The sequence below is a fragment of the Monomorium pharaonis genome, chromosome 4 (genome assembly GCF_013373865.1).
Source record: "Monomorium pharaonis isolate MP-MQ-018 chromosome 4, ASM1337386v2, whole genome shotgun sequence".
In the NCBI taxonomy this organism is placed as follows: Eukaryota; Metazoa; Arthropoda; class Insecta; order Hymenoptera; family Formicidae; genus Monomorium; species Monomorium pharaonis.
The window spans coordinates 27,636,241-27,660,583 of record NC_050470.1 but is presented as its reverse complement, the minus strand read 5'-3'; the positions used below and the strand labels follow the sequence as shown (position 1 = coordinate 27,660,583).

The 24,343-nt window shown below is 34.4% G+C and overlaps 1 protein-coding gene across 5 annotated transcripts in view; it reads right to left on the bottom strand.

Moving 5' to 3' along the window:
* Positions 1 to 4,690: 4,690 nt before the first annotated feature.
* LOC105836926 (basement membrane-specific heparan sulfate proteoglycan core protein) overlaps positions 4,691 to 24,343 on the bottom strand; it is a 190,820-nt gene continuing 171,167 nt past the window's right edge. For 2 of the 5 annotated variants that reach the window (XM_012681312.3, XM_028189449.2), the window contains exons 4-8: positions 13,761 to 13,971; positions 12,491 to 12,550; positions 10,656 to 10,806; positions 9,422 to 9,582; positions 4,691 to 4,831 (exon numbers count right to left, since the gene is read on the bottom strand). In XM_012681312.3, coding sequence (XP_012536766.1) covers positions 4,731 to 4,831; positions 9,422 to 9,582; positions 10,656 to 10,806; positions 12,491 to 12,550; positions 13,761 to 13,971 — 684 coding nt within the window. In that variant the 3' untranslated portion in view covers positions 4,691 to 4,730. The remainder of the gene's footprint in view (positions 4,832 to 9,421; positions 9,583 to 10,655; positions 10,807 to 12,490; positions 12,551 to 13,760; positions 13,972 to 24,343) is intronic. The other 3 variants (XM_012681313.3, XM_012681314.3, XM_012681315.3) reach the window with 3 other exon arrangements.

The following is a 24,343-nucleotide window of genomic DNA, read 5'->3' as shown; positions in this document are numbered from 1 at the left end:
ATTAATGTTTAAATATTTCAGTGTAATACAGTGCTTGCCGTTTCATTTTAATTTCCCTGAGTTTATTTCGCGATTCCATTAAAATCGCAATTTGCTTCGTCCAATTAGCCCATTAGTGCCATTAAAGAAATTAAGAGTGAGCGACAGCTTCGTTATGAATGTCTCCGCAAATTTCGTTAATTTTGCTACAACGAATTTCGAAGCAGCCACGTATGATAAATAAATGATACTTCCCATGCATGCTTCGCGTTAATAGTGCGTATAAACATCGTTTTTCCAGTGTACTATTTTTTTTTTACGCATGAAATGCATACAATATACAACACAGAGAAATGGGCATATATAAACGCGTATCAATTAAAATCGTTTTCGTATCTAATTAAAAAGACGGTAAAAATGTTCATTAAAAATAAAAATATTTTTGTATATATGATATATACAAATGTGTTGTATGTGTTTTGCGTGATTCCCTATGTCAATCCAAATATTTAAAAAAAGGATTAAATTAAACATGCGGAATACGTCGCAATATACAGTTAAATTTTTATCATTTTTATATTTTAAAAAATATTTTCGTTAAAAATATTATTTTTACAATCTTTTTCCAAATTTGTTTCGATCTTTATTCTAGTTAATAAAAAATTTAGACATTAAATTTTATGATATTGATAGAAATATTACCTATCAATGGAATAAAGATAATATATGAAATTTTAGTAACACACAATATATTAAATATATATATCTTATTCATGCAATGTAAAGAAGAATAAAAAAAAATACGCGCGTGCGTGTCGACAACCATTGAATAGGAAGAGCGAGATAGAAATCCATGTGTTCTTTTTATATCATCGTTACATTTATTGAAACAGTATTCACGTCGATGAATATTTTTACAATATAGTATTCTATATCGCCATTTCGCTTTTAATTCTGTCTTTTGATTCATGCTTAAGTTATAACATGATACATAATCGATTATGAATTTTATGTACAATGCAGTCTAATCTCTTACCTAATGTAATGTGCAACATTCCGTAAGTATGCGAATCGCAGATATTGATTACCTAATTCACAAATAGGTATACTTCTCTCGATATTTTTCTGTTTGATCACTGTTTCGTGCACACAGGAATGTTTTCAACCTTATAATTGAGCCACGATTCGCGCTATGAAAAATCACGGTGGAGCCTGTATCGAAAACCGCCGAAACGCGAAGCATCGCGAATATAAACTTTTTTTATTGAATGGAGTTTGATTAAATACTTTGATTCGACACACCAGTAGATCGATGGAAGCGATTTCTCAAACTAAAAAATATTTTCACTTTGCACTTTGATCACTTTTTATGTAATTTCCTCCCCTCTCACTCTCTCTCTCTCTCTCTCTCTCTCTCTCTCTCTCTCTCTCTCTCTCTCTCTCTCTCTCTCTCTCTCTCTCTCTCTGTAGTTCATAATTTTTTAACGGAATATATAACTCGATTTACTTATGTATAATTAATATATTAATATAAATCATAACATAAAAAATTATGTACATACAAATTGATAGCACGATATTTCCTCTCTGAATCTGAATAAAAATTCAGAAACATTTTACTATCTTCAACAACGGGTAGATCCTAATTTGTGTGTTTTTCGAGCTACACTGTTATAAAAAATCTATAGATTCTAAGTTAAATCGTATCTTAATATTTTTAATCATTATGATATTTTTTATTCATATTACATTATAAGTCGTAATAAACCTACTGCCTAATGATTTACTGCTATATTCTATATTAGTGCGTTAAATTATTTAATGATCATATCTAGGATTTTGCTTTTCTTCCTCTTCTTATTTTTTCCATCTCAAAAAAAAAAAACTTGGATTCGAAAAAAATTAATTTGAGCAATTATTTAGAAATATTCAACTATCTTAGATAATCAAAATAATCAATTTAATCAAATACAAAAGACGAATAATTTAAGCATTTATTCCTCTGAATTTGATGGAAATATCGAATCTGAGATTAAAGTCAGAATATTACTATATAATTTAATATTAATAAACAAATTTTTAATAGCAAAATCATGTCTACTATATACATTTATTAGATTCACTTGCAAATTTGAGTAAGTCACTGTATTATTTTCTGTAAAGAATTTTATTTCTGTTATTTAAAATAGCATTAATTTCATAAAAAATAATATAACTACATATTGTGCAAAACAAATAAAACCTTCTGTAATATAAACAATTAAATAATTTTTAATAATAATACTTGATATTTGATTAATATTTTATAAAGAATTTAAATGAGTTACCAAAAGGCGACTTTTTAATAGTTCTGCAAAAGAACTTTTATTTTATTTATATAATTACATTTTGATCTTTCGAATTATACTTTCCATACTATTATATCGTGATAGATAACGAACGCTTATTATTGATCTATTTAAATATATTTATGTATTATCTTTTCACTTCGCTTATCTATACACGAGTTTTATAATACATTTTAACGTAATGTCCGTTATCGGTGATCGTTAATGTCCGTTTTGATTAATCCGATAAATTAACTTTGTAGCGTTTTGAAAAAATCACTTTGATATTCTCATAGCTCAAATTTGAATAAATTTTGGAAATAAAATGATATACATGTTTGAAAGAGGAATATTACTTCGACAAATTGCGCTTTGATTACATGAGAACGCTAAAGCAACAAGATATATACGATATAACGATTCATTTAGTTCAAAAAATCTTGTTACCATAAACAAACAGAAACATATCGAAGATACAGACCTATCTACTGCCATTACTAAAGTGATTACTTCTGGTTGCATTTCCATTTTTTGGTAGTATAATTCCGTATACTATAAATTCCCTTTTTCTCCTGACAATAAAAAAAATATTTTCCAATATTTAATTATATTTTAACATATAGATTTTTTCTAAATTTCTTTTATAAAATCAGGATTGATTTGTTCGCGATGTCTTCAACAGATCTCACCCAATTGAAAAAAATATTAAAATTAATTAAAACATGACGTTTCATGTAGACAGTTGTGATTGGTTGATTTTAATGCAATATCGACTTTTTCCTCTTATGTAAATTAAAAAATTTTATAAAAATTATATTTTGGCATTTCAAATATGTATTTTAAAGAAAGAATTACGTTCTTACAAACTCAATAACTTTAAATACTTGTTCAGAGTAAGAATACACACACACACACACACAAGAAAAGTTTATTACACTTGTAACCCGATTAAAATTTCATAAAGAAATCTTTTATATAACTTTTTAACTTTGTTAAACAGTTTTGTCGCGTATTAAAACACTGCATTTGGTAAACAACAATTTTAATTTCCGTAAATATATCATTATATTAACATGTAAATGTTAATATTATAAAAACTTGATTTTATACCTACAGTTTAACGCAAAATTATTTTTGCAATAAGACATTCTCACGGTGTTTCGAGAAAAAATTATCGCAACAGTCTCACTTTAGCAACAATTTCCTCACTGAAGCAATTATCTCTTAATAACGAACATTAAATATTTAACAAAAACTGAACAAATCAAATGTAGGCAAAGTCTTTAGGTATATATAGCATACATAACACCGGCAGTATACGAAAAATATCTGGCACGTCCAAGATGCTGAATTGCGCTCGAGGCACAAGGTTTTTATTAGAATTTTCGCAAATTTATGATTGTATGTATACCATATATCTATTATATTATAACCAATATAATATAAGCTATATACAATAGTGCCCAAAACGACGAAAACGATTATCGGTCACGTGACAATTCTCGCACGTGCATTGTACTGTACAAAGTCACGGCAAATTCTACATGCTCATTTTATGTACACTCGTTTTGTGTACAAGAGCCTTAATTATCTGATAATTATTATGCAGCTAGTTGATAATCGTTAGATTATAAATTTCGATTCGTGTAATAATCATTTCGTAGCCATCGAACGGATCCAGCCATCGATACTCGATTCGAAAGCATTGGCGATCGTAACTGATCCTGCAAACGATCCGACTCTTTGCCAAGTACAGCGTCGTTCTTCGGTATTACGTAGAATATTACGTAGAATACTACGAGGCCATTATTGAATTTGTTAAAATACAAATAGTTAAAATACAAATTCTTTAACAGAGTTCTCGCAACCCGAAATCACGAAATGAACAGTTCTTTTTCATCACTAGAGAGAGAGTCCATGCAGATTCGTTGAGACACGGTTAACATGCCGATTTAATTATATAAAAAGCACAAGTGCAAAAGAGCTCCTCTGGTGAACGTTCAACCGTATCTACCGGGAATGTTGAGAATAATTCGTCATCTGCTTGCCGCGATGCATTTAACACGATTTCAATACAAAAGAATGGCGAGTCTGTAAAAGATTTTCGTGTTAAAAACGTACGTGCTAAAGATCGTCCGCCACGTCACTGCGTCCTTCACAGAGCGTTGGTCCACTGCACTTCGGTCCACACTGTGATTCTCTTGTCGCCGCTTCCGCGAGCACTCGACGAACGGATACACGCAGCGTGTGACAGCGAGGCGTGAGCTAAAGCGATCTATCGCGGTCGGCCGGGCGATTTTTCCGAGCGTGTACCGTTGCGCGTCGATCCAAGATCGCTGCGTTCACTTTGGACGTTGTCTCTCCCGACCGCTAACGCATTTGACTTTCTTTTTTTTTAAGATGTATGGTTCACAACGCGGCTGCTCACCTCAACAGGTTTGCAATTATGAGGGTGACGCTGGCAAGCAAAATGGTAGGGGCCACGCCGCAGCTGCCGCCATGCTGCATCGCCGCCGGATGTTCACCTGCAACAGAAATAGGCGAGTCACCTTTAGCTCTTCTGTCTTCAATCTCGGTAAACATGCAATTCTTCATACATATTTAATGAATACGTGTATATCTTTTAAATATGTATAAAATTATATTAAATATATAATTATAATAGATAAATAAATATATGTACGTATATATTAACATACATGTATGTAAAGTATAAATTTAATAATTGCGATTGTATGTATAAGTATACAATCTTTTTATACATCAACTATACATGCAAAATAATTCATAAGTTAATATACATAAAATTTCGTAGCAACTTTTCACTTTGATGTAAAATATTATCGACTTGTACATTTCATATACAAATACTTATATATATAATCACAATTATTAAATTATTAAATTTATACTTTATATACACATACATATATACTAATATTCATCTTTCTGCGATGTTAATAAAATTAATTAGATCGTTATACAATTTGAAACTTATTAAAACTAATGTATAGAAAATTGTTCGGATGAGTTGAAGCAAATTCTCTATCGCGTTCTATATAGTTAATTCTATAAACCACGTCATAGTCTCTTCGCATTGAATATTATCTCGAGTAGCTACATAACGCAGGAATTTAATTGTGCAGCCCTAATTAGATTCACAATGTAGGTTAATCGTTCGTATAACGTGTTAAACGCTAAGTGGAAACTTTCCAGCCTAACGACAATCTCTTTCTCTCTCTCTCTCTCTTTCTCTCTAGTAACCATATCTGGTATAGAGGAAAATATAATTGGAAAAATAAAATACATTATAGTAAACTCTTGCATTTTTCTTCGTAACTAAAATTCAACGCATTAATAAACAACGTACGATAAGAATCAACATGTATTGTAACAAAAATTAAGGAAGATTAATGCGTATAAGGAAATGTTAATAAAAATTTGTAATTTTCATATAAATCAAACTTTTTGTATTAAATTTTAAAAATTATTAGAAAATTGAATATTATATAACACATATAATAATCAGGAAAATATTAAGATCAAAATTAAAAGATTAATAATAGAAAGCGTGCCGTGTGTACGAAAGAAATATCATTTTGTTCGGCAGTAACAGCAGCTACGGCAAACATCATATTCGAAGCGGAAAACAACAATTTCGCGTTCCATAACGACGGCGCGCGGTATCGCCGCGTTGCGTGTAACATTCGGCAGTAGTAAAGATAATCACGGGTCCGGCGGCGGTATATGTATGACATAACGGCGGTTCCGCGACACGGTAACCGGGCCCCTTCGATAAGGTCGCAATTTACGAGCAAATTGAAAATCTCATCGGGCGGAGTTTACCGTTACCGCCTCGTTTACCTGGCCTGTTATCGAAAAATGACACCGGCCCGGCACTCGAAATGTCGACGGTCGAGCACGACCGCGACGTGCGTAATTGCGTTAATACGCAGACAGTACGTGCCAAAACGGATAGCCCCCAGGTCGCATACGGGTTTATCGGGAAATAATTGAAATTTGCGGTCAATTTTGCAGAGTAATCAGCTGTGTTTGAAATAACGTCGATGGCCAATGCGCCGACCGCGGCGACCGGGTGCGCCCTATAAATTAATTATGCAGACGAACTGTGCCGCATTAATTTTCATCCGGCACCGGAAGCGACCGGAGCTCTCTGCGAGCGAGGCGCGCGTACGCCGGGCGTTTCCGGACGAAAGTGGGCGCGATCGATGTCTCGATGGGTTCGAAGGGTGGAAAGCGCACCGCGGGCGTACGGGGGATGGACAGTGCGCGAGGCTGCGTGGAAACCGTGGAAACCGTCGAAGAAAGCTTGTTAAGTTCTGCAATTCGATTGCCGTGCAAACGTGGACGGTGTACACGGCGGGCGGTCTGTTGCCTAGTTGCCGGGTGGTTTTGTTGATTTTTGTAGCCGCCGACGTGGGATGCTATGAATTCAAAAACATTAATTTAATCAGGGATTGAAGAGAGGCCAGTGGTATTGTAAATTTATTGCATTGCTGGCTAGGACGCATGTAGCATCGGTGTCGAAATGAACCGAAACGAAAGTTGCGGAATATCGATGTAGTCTTTTTTTTTTCCACCGAATATTGAGTAGATCACGTCATACAGGAATAAAATGATGATGATGTATCTTCCAAATGTAATGGACTAAAACAAACTGTAATTTTCACATCGCAAATTTTTTACATCGTACGAAATTATAATCGTTTTAATAACGTTGTATTATAAAATACTCTTTCAAAATGTTTTAATACTTAATTTTAAATATTTTTGTATACAGTTAAATATTAAAATTCCGTGCGGACAAAATTTAGTTAAAATTATTTATATATAACTAAAGAATAAAATTTTATATATTACATTAAATTTTTAAATTTTTAAATAAACAGTTTCATCAAAAAAGTCAACTCTAAAGTACATAAAAATTTTTCAGAAAAAGTACAACATAAATTAAATATTAATATAAAACCATTTCATATATTTGTTTTGAGTATATCTCATTCTTACAATATTAGAAAAATCTTATTGCTAATTTTATTAAAAATATTTTATTGATTACGTATAAATTCGATTTTCCTGACACCGAAGGAAACGTAAAAAGATGTTGATTTCGAATAGCTGCAGCTGCAGCGCGAGTTTCGACGAGACGCGTGCCGAGTCTGCGAACTCGCGATGATTGACAGCTTGGATTGGTGAACTTGCCGAACAAGATATTACATGTGTTATCGCGAGCGCTGCCAGCTGACAATAGATCAAAAGCGAGAGTATGCGTGCGGCGCCGAGTACTTGCTGCGACTCCAATATACGAGCCTGTCAAACTTTATGACGGGGGATTTCGATACTTGATGAATGAACGCATGCCGTCCCTTTCGAATGTCACACTTCAGGAGCCCGCTGGCTTCCTGTCGCCAAACTTGCGTTGTGAATATGTAAGCGTTTATTGATGTGAAATTTGTCGGTCGCACGAACACAATACCGTTGGAAAATTTTGCTATACGCGAAAGCTTTCTATTGTATAAAATTTTCTCGAAAGGAATATCACGCGATAATGAAAAGGATGACATTTCAAATTTCTAAACTCCGCTTCTACAAAGATGCTAAAAACATGCCAAACTCAATTGTTGCAGAACTGTTGCTTCACAATAATAAAACACTGAAAAATGCCGAAAAGAAAAGATTAAAGTGTTTAAATGTACATAATTTTTTAAACGTATAAAAATCACTTAAGTGTTAAGCAATATATTTGTAAACAATTTGTACATAGCAAGTATTCAATTTTTCATTCATAAGAAAAAAGAATTTGAAAAACTGTTGTACTAAGATAAAAGTTGCATTCAAATGAGTTTATAACTAAGTATTAATAAATTATTTAATTTTTAACTTTATTATATACATATACACGATAGAGTTTTGTGGTTTTATATACTTTTCAATATTGTTATTTATGCTGTCAAAGTAAAATCAATTGGATTCAATAAAATACACAAGCTAATGCGTATTGCATATTTGACTTGTGAGTAAACTTGAAACTGAGACAGAGAGGGAATTTTTCGTTTAAAATGAATATCATGCAAATCCGGTTGCACTCTAATAAAAAACAAACGGTTAGCCGTGAACTCTGATCGAATCGCGTGATGTGGTGGACATGAAAATGCGGTATTACAAGAATGCCGACATGGAAATGTTTATACGCCGGTGCTTGGAGATTTTTCCGCATGCAATGGTTCTTGAATGTGCATGTGCACGCGACGTTTATCGAAGAGCGTGCACATGACGCAGCAGCCCGACTCAACTCGCGCGTGTTTTCTCAACGCAAAAGAAAAAAAGAAAAATAAAGAAGAGAAAATCCGACTATACCTCGTCGATGGTATATCGAGTTACATGGCACAAGAAACACTGCGTAATTTATGGGAATAAAAAAAGCCGTTTTATTCTTGATTATATTCATTAATAACAAGATAATAGGGCGGATTGATGTTGCAATTTGGTATTCTTGTTATTCGGTTAGTTCATAAGCGAATTACGTTGTGGAACGCATAAATTATCAAGAATTACTTGCTTTTATGTATCAAGTAAGATTCTGACTCACATGCGGCATATCGTATATAATGAGGAAAAATTAATTGGTCTTTAAAACAATAATCTTCAATATAAATGTCTTGCAATTTTTCGTACAAGTGCGATGTAGTTCATACCCCGTTATGTCATTCTTATAAAACCAGTGGATAGAAAGACGCATATTTGACATGATAATCAGATCGAATAATTATTATATTGGTCACATTTGTAATAATGAGAACTCGTCGGCACGTAATCGCAGCGCGTCTGCATTGGTTGAAAATTTAGCAAATTATCGCGTCATATGGGACCGGCCCGAATAGATAATGGCTCGTAATATATAGAGGTTCTCAGAGCACTGCCGGGTTATCTGAAAATTTCAACCGCGGATATTCAGACGTTTCCATCGCGATATGTCATTAAGGCAGCTCCGAGTATCCGAATATCCGGGTATGTCGCGAGAGGCGAGAGAGGATGATGGGCCACCGGATAAGTCCGCGTCATAAAAAAAAAGAAGAAAAGAGAAATTCGCTTACCATTCAGCACGTGGACCATTACGCTCGCTGGATTCGCGTTGCTAGGGATGCAGGTGTAATTTCCGCTGTCGGTCAATCTGGCCTGTGTCACCAGTAGTCTGCTTGTCGTCCCGGTATCCGTTTTCTCCGTCTCCAGGGAAACCCCGCCCCTGCGGTGTACACTGAATTATCGCAGATACTTTGGCGCCGTTCTCGTCACACACATTGCTACTTTGTCATTAGTTCTCTCTCTCTCTCTCTCTCTCTCTCTCTCTCTCTCTCTCTCTCTCTCTCTCTCTCTCTCTCTCTCTCTTTCTCTGCAGAAAGCGCAGCTTACAAAACAAAACATCGGCAAAATGCCGTGCAAAGGGTATATAATCTTATAACATATATGTATAATATATTTGGAGTATGTATAGTGTGTCCAAGTGTAAGGGAAAGAGAGGGAGAGAGAGGGAGGGAGAGAGAGAGAGATGTGCTATATACATGGAACCTACGTCCTTTATTGCGCACGCTGTCCAATATCGTAGAGATTATATACCCTTCTCTCTCTCATATCTCTTGAATACATTTTTGAATCATAGCAGGTAAAGGCACACACTCCATGTTTATATACTGTAAGTGTACGATACATAAACGTGGTCTCTCATTCGCATCCCATATTGTCGGACGTTTACTGACAAATGGCGCAGAGAAATGTGTGAATAAAAAAGTTTACTCGCGTCAGATATTTTCCCATAAAACTAAACTAAAGGTACGACAATTGCGAATATATCATGATATTTCATAACGAGTGACGTAACATCAACCTTCGATATTGTATTAAGTGACAGATTTCGCTCTGCAGAGAGAAAAAGAGGAAAAGATAAAGTACTTTTACATTTTTTCACACGATCGTTATCTGAACTAATCCCGAACAAAATTGCCGGATCAAGGGTCGTTTGCTTTTTCGACTCTTGATGATCCTTCCCCGAGTTGACGGGCTGACGAAAAGATTAAAGGCGGGGTGCTCCAACGCTTTCCGCTCGATCGGCGATACCGTAAGATAGCGACCCGAAAAACTCGGCCGAAACCTCCCTCCTCGTTTGCCGAGACGAGGAAACTTTTCTCGTAGGATCTCCGTCGATTATACGATAACATAACGATAACGTCCGCGATCGAATGGAAACGTGCGTGTTGTGTATGTGAGAGAAAGAAAGAACAGAGATTCAACAAGGAGAGCAAAACTGAGAATTCGAGTCTTAGCGGTTTGTACCTAGGACTGTCGAAATCCACCACGGCCCCTCCGTGATGCCAGGAAACGCTACTGGGTGGTGTACTTCGCACATTCACTTCGCACGTGAGACTTATCGTGCTACCCTTCTTCACGTAAACGTCTTCCGCTCCCAGGATCTTCGCCTGAGCAGCTGTAACACACGTTAGAAAACCGTACGCTTAAATATTCCGCATCCATCCGTATTTATCTATGTTAAATAACGAAATAAGCTGCGATCGACACATTAAACTGTACTCTTAACTGATATCAAACTCGTCTATTTGCATGATCTAAAATCTTACTGAAACATGGCATCTTTAACTTGCTTTGTTCGCGTAAAATTTTATACAAATGACGCAATCAAATTATCTTATAATTTAAGATAATTCAATTACCATATTAACAGAATTGATGTATCTTTTTATATCGATAGAATCAATCTGTCAAAACTCTTTTTCTTTCTTTCTATTCCTTTTATTTATACGTTTCACGAAAAAGAGGTAGACTTAATTATAGATTTTTATGACGCACTGTGTTATATGTGTGTCTTGAAAAATTATATTAATAATTTTATATCATCATGGAGAAGAAAATGCTTTATTCGCTATTTTTCAGTTTTTGAGAAAACAATTGCAAATATAATAAACACGTATTTATAATTAACACAATTAACATGTTTTGAGCAAATACAACAAAAAAGCTTACATTAACATTAACTCAATTTCAATATTACATCAAATTTAGATGAAGTATCTTCCGCTAATTATTAGCTATTAATATTATTCCTCGATATTATTCATCGATATTATCAATTTCGATAAGAGTATAAAACTTATCCACTTTAGTTTAAAAATATTGTCGATTAAATAGAACACATTTTTACGCGTGTTGAACTTTGTTTAGAAACTTTTAATTACAGAATCGATTTTAAACTTAATTATTTTAATAATCATTTCACTTTAATTTAAGCTTACGGTGTAATTAATTTCATAATTTTAAACCGTAAGGCAATATTATAAGCAAAAATAAGAGATTCCTCTATAATTTTTGTAGCGTAACAATAAATTAAAATTGAGATAAATTATTTTGTGAAAATATTTATATAAACTGTGTAAAATTATAACTAGAACATATAAAAAGGAAAGAAATGTATCAAAATAATAAAGCGTATTAGAATTTGTTATTATCAATCTTTTCGATAAGGTATGACATATTTCAGTTAACAGTTCTGTACTTACTTATTACTCAAACATCGCAGCAATTATTTCAAAAAGTAGAAAAGAAGTGTAAAGAAATTCATGCAAAAGATATAGGAATAATTAAATTTTCTAAATTTTTGGGGTACACAGCCCTGCATAAAAGGTTCGTATCTATAAATTATGGATAACAGTGAAAATCTACAAGTTTAAATAAGTTGAGGCCGAATATCGTTCGAAAGATTCTCATTACACGCTTGCATCAGGTTTTCACCACTTCAAAAAGGTTTTCACGTGCGGTTTCACCGAACATTTAACGCATGATATATTTACGACTCGCAATATTACGGCGGCAAATTAGCACGCGTTAGCGTCAGTTGTATCTGTGCAAAAAAAATTGACCCGACAGTCCCGAGCGTAACGGACGCCTAAATGAAGAGCGCTGCCCGTGTTTTACCTCTCTCGTGCCACGACCTCAACTCATTGGCGAACGAAAACCATTGGTGGCGGCTTGACCAAAAATATACGAAAAACATTCATGCACTCTTACGGCATGTAACTAAATTGCGAATAATACTTCTAGCAGCTAGCAAATTTCAATAGCTTGGAAAAGGAGTCTGCTTTCTGCGTGAGTCTAACCTGAGTTGAACGTCCGGTGAATGGCGTTTGGTGTGGTGATGGCAGGGACAGGGGCACTTTCTGGAATGGGAGGACAGAAAAGATATCGAGTTAATCGATTTCGTCAAGATCTATTGTTTCGAGGGGGTTGGGAAATGAACTAACGTTGAAAAAGAACTATCGGTATACATGGAAATACGCGTATCCCTGCGAAATATCGAGTATAAAGAATATCATTTTCAACCTGTCGTTTCGCTATTTCCTTTTATCCGTTTTTGTGCATGTAAATTGAGATTGTGGAAATCCCTTCTAATCCACTGTCAAAATGTTTGACCTACTATAATGGGATTTAAAGTATTGAGAGATCAATTTAAACAATAATTGAATTATGAAAGTCAAATAAACTAGTAGCAAACAAAATATTATTTTTAAACATTTTTTTAATGCTTTGAAATAATCCTATAATGTTAATACAATGGAGTTCGTAAATCTTGTTCCTGGAAAACGCGTCGAAATAAATTCTTTCGTCAGAGACATTTTAATTGTCGAGATATTTTATTTTATTAGTATTTGTATTAAACGATGTACACATACATACATATATAGATGTACTGAAAGACGAAATCGATACTGTGCGCAGATAATTAAAATAACTGCGATGTTATGCGATTACTCGATCAGAGAAATAGATGCAACAAAGCTAATCGATACTTTAGGATGTTCCTCACGTGACAGACATGCAAGCGGAAGCATTAATCACTTTGGTCATGCTGGTGCGTATTCGAGTTATCCAGCAGTGTCATTCCTGATCAATCAGGTGATAGACACTTATAAAAGCGTTCAAGTATTCTTTCACCTATCATAAGTTACGCAAAGTATATTTACAACAGTAGATATAGAGTTATTATAGGTTCTAGTTTAACTCTTTCACAGTTTTTCGCTTGTATTAAATAAAATAATTAAAAGCTTAAATTATGATAATTTAATGTATTGCAGTAATAAATGGCAATAAAATATATATGTATCAATTTGTAACAAATATATAATGTAATATATTGTATATTATACTGCATGTAACATTAGAGTAAAAATTTCAAAAAATTATCTTTAATATATTATTATATTTTTAATATAACACTGAGTTCTTTCACAAAGTTTTCTCTCTCACTTCTCTTATCTCATAATAAATCTTATCTAATCTTTAAAAATTTGTATAACATTTTTCCAAATTAAGCGGTCCGTGAAAGAGTTATCTGGAAAATTTCTACAGATTTTACGATCTTGATTTTACCTTCGACTTTTAACGTGAAGGCTAAATTCATTTTGGGCTCGGTGTTAACCTGGCATTCATAAACCCCGGCGTCCCGTGGTTGGACATACTCGATCCTCAGCGTCCATTCGTCGGATGATTCAGGGTGCTTAACGGAAAATCTTGCATCCCCCGTGTAAGCGAGGGTCGATGACGTTAGGATATGCAAATCCCTCTTACGTATCCAGGAGATCTACAAGCAAAGTGAATGCCCGATTAGATTCCATCCACCCGAGCTCCGACTATCGATTTGTTGATTTGAATAATTGGTACGATTATCTTAATTACACATCTATAGTCTTAAAAAATATTATTACAGTGCATTTATTGTAAAATTTATTTAATATTGAATAGCTTTAAATATATGATATCATTTAAGAAAACATTTTCAGATCATATTTAGAAATTTAATAAGAATTTTCTACCTTAAATAATGAGCAACTATACCAAAATTATATAATATTGCTTCACACTATTACAATTTCACACTTATATTTTCGATAGGCATGTTTAGAATCGAAACAGAGTGACAGGAGAAGAACGATCGGATTCAGTCGACCTCAATTCATCAGATGACGGCAATTAGTCGATAGCGCGATTAATCGACTCTCGGTTAATCGGTACCCAACTATCCATTTATTTGATCAATTATGTCGTCCGTCATTAATCCCTGATAACTGTTATCCGATTTTAAAAAAATGACACTTATCTCCGGTTAATTTAACACACACACACACACTCTCTCTCTCTCTCTCTCTCTCTCTCTCTCTCTCTCTCTCTCTCTCTCTCTCTCTCTCTCTCTCTCTCCTCTCTATCTATCTATCTATCTATCTATCTATCTATCTATCTATCTCTATCTCTATCTCTATCTTTCTCTGTCTTTCGTAGAAAATATTTCGAATTTAACAATAACTTCTACCGCGTAGACGTATAATGCGTCGACGATCAGTTCGGCCTCCCATTGTTATAATGCTTCCTGCACAAACACGCGTAATATGTAACGTTTCGTACATGCAAACGTTAAATATTGTCGCTCCGTGTCGCATATAAATATTCCGTTCGATCAATCGGTTTCATCGTCAATTGTTGATCGATCAAGCACGTTGCCTGTGATAATAACTGAATTACCACACCGTTACATCAAAATTGTAGTGTAATCTGAAATTTGTCGCAGCTTGGAGCATACATGTCAACGTGTATGGCATTACAAATGAGGTATTACATTTTCGTGGTTTACAACATCGCCTATTAAGCGCGATAATAAACGGTTTCCGCGGTTTAACCTTTCGGATTTTGTGGATTATCACGTCATAATCGCGGTAATATCAAAAGATATGAGTTGCGTATATTACAGGCGCTTTGCTATAAGAAATAAATTGCTCTATTAAGTTATTATAAGTTTTAGTTTATTATAATTTTTAAGTAAAGGTCCTACATCTTGTATTCCTTTGTGTTTATAAAAATAGAATTTTTTTTATCATTTAATAACAATTTTACTCATCTCTTACGTATCAAATGAAGATGTACAATATTAAACCAGTTGTTGAACAATTTAATTTTCTATTCCATTCAGTCATAAATAGTACAACGGTTTCCTTTCAAAAAGAGATGCCATATATGAATTCAATATAAAGCAGGCGGTGTCTCGACATAATGGAAATTTTGTTAGAAATCCCTTCAAACGTTTTCGACCGGCACAATCAATATTGTTTAATCGATAGCAATGCCACACGTATAACGGCCAGATTGGAAAAACGCATTAGGTCTCCCCCCGGGCCCACGAGGGTAGTATTTGAGACGGCCGTTAAACGTTGTCTCCGAGCCACCCTAACAATTATAGAAGTACGTGCTTCCAACTCACACATCTACAAGACATCTCGACTTCCCTCCCGATTCACTATCGGACTTCCAGCCCTAGCAACGGTGGATCGTTAAACGTATGTTCTTTCCGGATAGAGGATACCTCTCACCCCCTTCATTAATTATTCTCCATCCTTCTAAAGGCCACCTTGGTTTCAGAGTGACATGATCCTTCTACGCGTAAGGGAGACGTCGGATAGACAAAGTTCGGGATATTAAGCAGTTGATAAGGGTCGATCTTACGATCCAATGTGTTATATATTATAACTGAACTTATCCCATTTTCTATTATCACGCTCAGGTCGCTCTTGAATTTCTCACTTGGAAAAAAGGGAATAGGATATTTCATAATTTTTTAATCATTGCGTGCTGATCTTTTACAAAACACTCTGATAAAAAATGTACATATGTGAGATATAAAAATGTCAGACAATGTACTATTTTTTCTGTATAATACGTATGTATAACATGTTTCAATAACATTACTCCCGTTAAAATAAAATTTGTATGTATATATTTGCATAAAGTGTTCCAAAAGTCTTCAGTTGAGTGCTGCGATATAATAATTCAAAAACAAAATTATAATAAATTATCTTAATTGTAATATATTTTGGATTAATTCATAATATTAATTTTATACTTTATATTTTAATTAATTAGTATCAAATATAAAACTATAAAAGAAACAAGATAATAATATTGCTAGGTAAATTTTTTGAAAAATATTGAATTAAAGGAAGAATATCTTCAAAAAAATATACTTTAAAAATTGACATATTAATGATAATTTTAAAAAGTTCTCAGAAAAATGTATGTAGCTGAAGCTAGCAGCCAAAGACAGCAGCCAAACTCCGAGCGGCCAAGGCCGGACGTCATATAAGCGTTTCCAGGAGGCACCATTCAATCAAATGTTAAAAATTCCCTGATTATGAGATTTTTAACGAACTTTGAAAGATTTGCATGAGATTTAGTCATTATAATGCATAATCGATCATTTGCGACAAGCCTTGAATTTCCTCCACCAAATTTGGAGGAAATCGTATATTGCGTGTAGGCGTGAGGCGCAAAAAACGATAAAAATTAATTTTATAAATAATTATAACAATTAGGAAAATGCACGTCCTCTCGTGAATGATCAGTCAGTCGATTGTACGTTAGGGAAAGATATTTCCAGCCAAATTTGGAGGAAATCGTATTTTGCGTTTAAGCGTGAGGCGCAAAAAACGATAAAAATTAGTTTAAAAAATTTATAACAATTGGTAAATTACAAGTCTTGTTGCAAATGATCGATTATGTATTATAATGGCTAAACCCTATGCAAATTTTTCAAAGTTCGTTAAAAATCTCATAAACAGGGAATCTTTAACGTTTGATTGAATAATGCCTCTTAGAAACGCTTATATGACATTCGGCCCTTGCCGCTCGGCGTTTGTCTGCTAGCTTCAACTACATCAAGTTGTCAGAAAAATGTTGCAATCTAAAATCAACAATATTTCGAAAGCCGATCATAATTTCTCCATTTAAAAAACAGAGAAAGTAAGATATAAAAGAGTTTTAAGTACAAATTAGAAATACGCTCGCGTATCTCTATACATCTATTTTATTGTCCTCCGTCTCCCTCTCTCTCTCTCTCTCTCTCTCTCTCTCTCTCTCTCTCTCTCTCTCTCTCTCTCTCTCTCTCTCTCTCCCCCTCCCTCTCCCCTCCTCCTGTTATCATTTCGCGCCTTTTATATCTGCCGTAGCTCCGTCGGGGAAAATTAAATATCCTTCAGCTCCTACGTTTGGCCCCTCGGGGTCAAAATCCTTCGTAACTTAGCCACGAAAATCTTATAGTTCCGAACTCTCGAGTTGCAACCGAGATTACGAGAGCAGGAATATTACGTGCTCGACGTGTTATCGTGTCACTTTATTGCAGCGGTAGCTTGATAAATGGATTACATTCAGCGCATTGAATTACTGTGTGTGTTGATGATGCTACTCTAATAATGTTTAATTGAAAATATCAGATATTTCTTTTAATGAGATAACAACTAACTGACTATAGCGTGTAGATATGAAAAGCACATACGTTTACAGCATGAAATACAGATGAAAATCTCAGTATCTGTTTTCTTTCATTTTCTTCTCTTCTTTGCCTTTCTCGTTATTAAAAAGACAAAAGAAAAAAAAAGTATGTCTTTTTAGAAGAAAGTAGATTTTATTCGCGAGTAAAAATTTCGATTTGATATAAAATGACAATATCCTTACAGCTTTTATTTCGATAAAAAGGTAAATAATAAATAATAATATTAATATATATTTTATAAATTTAAATTTAAAATTATTTTATAAAGATCTGAATTCATATATTATATCAATTTAGAACAATTCCCCCATCATATGTATCTTTCAAACATAACTTAAAGATAGGAATCTCCTGCAAGTACATAGCTTTTAATCGTCTTATCGTTGAAGTCAAACTACCTAAAATTGAACTAAAATTTTCACGCGACACGTCACTAAGAACAATCGACGCAATCTGCAGCGAGATAACCAAATTCGTCCCACAATTTCCAAGCGCAAGAACACCTCGCTTTTCCTACCGCAGGCAAGAGAAATTACGAGGCAAGAAAGGACGGCGCTAGCAATGTTGCGCCAGCTTAGAAATCAGCGCGTACAAATAGCAAAAGGAATAAGACGGGGCAGCGTCTCTCTCTCTCTCTCTCTCTCTCTCTCTCTCTCTCTCTCTCTCTCTCTCTCTCTCTCTCTCGCGTGTTCCTCTCCAAAACTTTTTGCTTGTTTCCCTTAGATTTTCCTTACAGGAATAACCGGCGAGAGAAAAAGGGAAAGCGCAAGCTTACAACGAGCTAGGCGGTACATAAAACATCTCCAGACACAATTTGCCAGGCGGTAAGCAGCGTGAGTGAGCTTTCAGTGGCTTTGACCTCTCCTCATCGTTACCAAAGATCCGCCATTTTCTGCTCAGGTCACCCTCGAAAGCGCTCTGGAAACGCGTCTCTTTGTACGACTATATGACCTCGCACGCGCCATTCAGCGATCTCGATTTCCCTGTAATTCGCAACCGGATAGCAGGAGCCGGATTGTACGCGCATATAACTACTGAGAACGGATACGTTCCTTCTTGCAATTTAGCACAAGATGGAAAGTATTCAAAGCATAGCGAATAACCATCTTTTTTTAGAAAATGTATTTCTTTAGCCTCGTTTTATATATAATATTCTTCGATTGTGTTTGTTAAAGACGATATTAAAGATATGAAATATAATCGTAATTTGTTTCTTTCGAATCTCACTTTATTATTCTTATGTAAAAAAACGTTCTTGCAAAATTTCTGTGTTTCCTGTTTCTTTTTTCTTAGTGTGAAATGGTGACGTGTTTTTCGCTATGAAAAATTGGAGATTTCTTAAACGTCCATTGTAATCCGACGATCTGTTTTCCACAGACGGATAATGATTCACAGACAACCGAAAATACGAATGTATTAAGCAGTGTACGAAAGAAAGAACTGGAGATAAATTCTATTTATAGGAGTCTCAATATACAAGTAGTCGCACTTTTGCACAAGTTTTGGTCGACGTGCTATGTTACAGCTCGACTATCCGACTCTTTTTCTTGTTTTCTCGAGTTTTCGTAGGATCTCGAAACGCAGTCAGACGTGTCGATCAATTTGGCCGAGACAGTTTGTATCCGGTCGGTTTTGTCTCGGGCGTGAACTAACAGACGCACGACAATATCGACTGACACAAGTGAAATAAAAGAGGGAAAAGCAAAAAGAGGGAGAGCCGCTTCAAGACTCTGACATAATCCATTTACGCGTCAATTTTTAATGACGGCACCGGCACTTTCGTTGTGCTTTCGTCCGATGCGTCGAGAAAAATTTTCAAAAGTCTCACAACTTGTGCTTGTAAATTTACTGACTATAAATATTGAATACTTGTACTCGTATATATCATAACAATAATGATAACGCTATTAAAATAATCATTTTTTACAAATAACTTATTATTTATTTAAAAAAATAACCCGTTGGTCTACTTCGTCATTTCCCTTCTCTGATTATGTACATATATTGTTATAAGAAATTATATAGTTTAAAATAGACGATAAATAAATTTATCTCTTATTCCGTTTAATTTATAATGTGTCGGATGTATAGCCTCTTATTAAATTAATTTTTTATTTTCAGTGTTTGATTTTCATGACTTTAATTCATTAACTTAATACATTTTTAATTCATTAAATTTCTTAATTTATACGCAATGTCTTGCTGTTGGCCGTTGAAGACTCGCAGTCATTATAATCAAAACGTACGGTTATTGTGCTCTTTTAAGAGTAAATGTATAATAAATGTATAATAAACTTGATAGCCATATGCTTATTATTTGACTCTTAATTTCCTTTTCTTTATTATTCTAATTTTGTAATGTAATATATTTCCAAGTAAATCTTAACAATTACTATTAACATATTGTAGCATAAATCATGTCTCATTTCTTCGTTTCTCAAACAGAAGCTGCAAACGCGTTTCATCTGTGAGCAAATGCAGCGAGAGGCACGTCACACTAGAGTGCACAGGCTGGAACATTAGCGAAATCCATCCGACCAAGACTGCAATGGTGTTGCCACATTGATCATCGCTATGACGCACTCGCGAAATTGTCAGACAATCCGCAGCGTGCGAAATCGTTTCGAACGCAGCAACATCGACCGGGAGGTACACCGCGCGATTATTTTATCACGCGGTAGTCGGTATGCCGAGCGATAGAAATTGGAGGTACCAATTAGCAGGTGGTATCAATTTAATGGCCGCACGGCATCGTTCGTCATCGCTGTTAGTGCGGCGAAATGCGTTCGACACGGCCGCGTTGGGCGTTGATTATCGTCGCCGTCGTTATCGTCGTCATTACTTGAATACCCTATCGGCTGTTTCCACCCCCTCCCCTCCACCCCGACCGCTTTTCCCTCCTCATTTCCCCTGAGCAGTCCGCTCTCTTTCCCGCCCGCGTGCCTCTTCCGATTCTATCGTAATAGCTATCCTCGTCTCTCTAGCAAGAAAAGCTCGCTCGAGATAATAAATTAAATCGAATTTTACGCGTGCAAACAAATTGACGCTTTATTAGGACGTGTTGTTTGCGTAATGTTTTGTAACTAATTTTATCGGCAATTTCAATGGTAAATTTTCCGAGGAAAATCTGCATATTGGCGAACAGGCTGCATCATCGACGACACGTTGATTTTGGAAAATGGAGTTTGTAATTGACACTTTGTAAACGCTTGGCCGATGGCCTGATAGACAATTTCAATCACGTCATTATTTTGATATGGAAGCAAAGATGAGGTGCTACAGGAGTGTTTAAAGAAAAGAAAACGTTGCCTGAATTAATATCCCTTATAAAAAATGATTATTAAAGCGCTAAAAATTTAATTTCACAAAATTAGAATCGCAATAAGTGCGAAACTTGACGAAGCGAAGATTCCGATGTCAAAAAGCGTATGTACGTCATTTGTGCGAGCTGTCGAAGTGAGGTGAGAATAATGTCGGGCGATCGAACAAATTTCCGTTGCTACGGCGGAAGACACTTAGGCGTGGCACGAATCCAAATTTCTCACGAAACCTCCCTAAAAAGGACAGAGGACGATCGGCGCCGAAACAAACGGCGCTTCTCTTTTAACGAAGTGGGTGCGGACAAGTTGTTAGCCACTATCTATTGCACCGTTCGATTACCGAAACCAAAATAAGAAGCGTAGGATAGGCGCGAATGAGAGATAGAAGAAAACTGGAGTGCGAAAGAGGTTGCAGTTTGGATTAGATGTGAAAAAGGAAGCGAAACAGCCATGAAAGAAGATGTACGATGGATTGCGGAGGTTGAAGGTGGCGGAACGGAAGAGCGGTTTCGAGATAAAGTGTGAAGAAAGTGAGAGAGAGAATTTAACGAAGCTGTTTGAGGGAGTGAGGTTGTTGAGATAGGTTCGATTAGACGTTCGTAGTAGGACTCAAGCAACAGAACACGGGAGATAAGAACAAATTGAATTAGCGAAGAGAGCAGAAGGGACGATAGCGTTTTGAAGGAAACAAAATTATGTTTGGATATTCAGAAATAAATTAAGCCAAAGAATATTGAAAAAAGATGAGATCAAAGAAATAAGAAGATGATGAAAAGAAGAGAATAAACTATTTCTAGGTGAGAGAGAAAATTTTAATATAGATTGTATATTACACACCATATATACGCACGCACACATACACATGCACGTACACATACACACGCAAATTCTCTATACAATATAAAATAAAATTATCTATTATGAACAAATAATAACTAAATAAATATAATTTTTAGTCGTCCCTTTTTTATAAGACTAGAACACAACAATGCGCGCGCTTCGCGCGCGCCACTTAGCTATTTTATATTGAACATTGCACTTTTTTTTCTTCTGTAATATTACTCTCACACACTTTATCATATTTAATGCCCTTCTCTATCTCACGCTCCTTCTCCCCCTCTCTAAATTACTAATTATATTATTAATGATATTAATTATATTATTTTCATATTGTTCAATATTACTCTTACATTTTACTTTCTTATTAAATCTTCGTCTATATCTTTCACGCTCTCCCACTCTCCACCCTCCGCCCCCCTCTCTCTCTCTAAACACAAATTAGAAATTATATTATATTTTCATGTTTCTTAATATCACTCTTATATACTTTCACTCCATACTTAATCCCCTTTAAATAAATTAAAAATTATAATATATTATATGTAATGTTACCTGTTAATTTTCAATCAATTTTCAAAACTTTCACTTTCTGGCAGACTCTTTAGAAAATTATTGTACGCGTCCGGAATTATATGAAAACTGCGTTAAAATAAATAAATCTGTCGATATTCAAAAAGCACTTCACGTCCAGCTTACAAAATTCAAGTTTTTCGGGTAAAATAATTGTTTAAAAAATGTTTTAATTAATTATATTACTGGAACTTCTTAGAAACTTATTGTACGCGTCCGAAACTATATGAGAATTGCGTTGAAATAAATAGAACTGTCGATATTTAAACAACATCTCACCTTTAGCCCCCAAAATTCAAGTTTATCGGGCAAAATAATATTTAAAAAATGTTTTAATTAATTATATCACCGTAACTCTTCAGAAAATTACTGTTCGCGTCCAGAACTATATGAAAACTGCGTTAAAATAAATAAATCTGTCGATATTTGATTAACACTTCACGTCTAGCCTTCAAAATTCAAGTTTTCCGGGCAAAATAATTGTTTAAAATATGTTCTAATTAATTATATCACCTGAACTTTATAGAAACATATTGTACGCGTCCCGAACTATATGAGAATTACGTTAAATAAATAGATCTGTCGATATTCGATTAGCACTTGACGTGTAGCCTTAGAAATTCAAGTTTTTCGGGCAAAATAATTGTTTAAAAAATGTTTTAATTAATTATATCACCTAAACTTTATAGAAACATATTGTACGCGTCCCTAACTATATGAGAATTACGTTATAATAAATAGATCTGTCGATATTCGATTAGCACTTGACGTGTAGCCTTAGAAATTCAAGTTTTTCGGGAAAAATAATTGTTTAAAAAATGTTCTAATTAATTATATCACCTGAACTTTATAGAAACATATTGTACGCGTCCCAAACTATATGAGAATTACGTTAAAATAAATAGATCTGTCGATATTCGATTAGCACTTGTCGTGTAGCCTTAGAAATTCAAGTTTTTCGGGAAAAATAATTGTTTAAAAAATGTTCTAATTAATTATAACACCTGAACTCTATAGAAACATATTGTACGCGTCCCTAACTATATGAGAATTACATTATAATAAATAGATCTGTCGATATTCAATTAGCACTTGACGTGTAGCCTTAGAAATTCAAGTTTTTCGGGCAAAATAATTGTTTAAAAAATGTTTTAATTAATTATATCACCTAAACTTTATAGAAACATATTGTACGCGTCCCTAACTATATGAGAATTACGTTATAATAAATAGATCTGTCGATATTCGATTAGCACTTGACGTGTAGCCTTAGAAATTCAAGTTTTTCGGGAAAAATAATTGTTTAAAAAATGTTCTAATTAATTATATCACCTGAACTTTATAGAAACATATTGTACGCGTCCCAACTAGTATGAGAATTACGTTAAAATAAATAGATCTGTCGATATTCGATTAGCACTTGTCGTGTAGCCTTAGAAATTCAAGTTTTTTCTCGGGAAAATAATTGTTTAAAAAATGTTCTATTAATTATAACACCTGACTCTATAGAAATATTGTAAACGCGTCCCAAACTATAATGAGAATTACGTTAAAATAAATAGGATCTGTCGATATTCCGATTAGCACTTGTCGTGTAAGCCTTATAAATTCAAGTTTTTCGGGAAAAATAAATTGTGTTTAAAAAATGTTTCTAATTAATTATAACACATGAACTCTATAGAAACATATGTAAGCGTCCCTAACTATATGAAATACTTATAATAATAGATCTTTCGATAGCGATTAGCACTTGACGTGTAGCCTTAGAAATTCAAGTTTTTCGGGCAAAATAATTGTTAAAAATGTTTAATTAATTAATATCACCTAAACGTTATAGAAACATATTGGTACGCCGTCCCTAACTATATGAGAATTAACGTATAATAATAGATCTGTCGATATTCCGATTA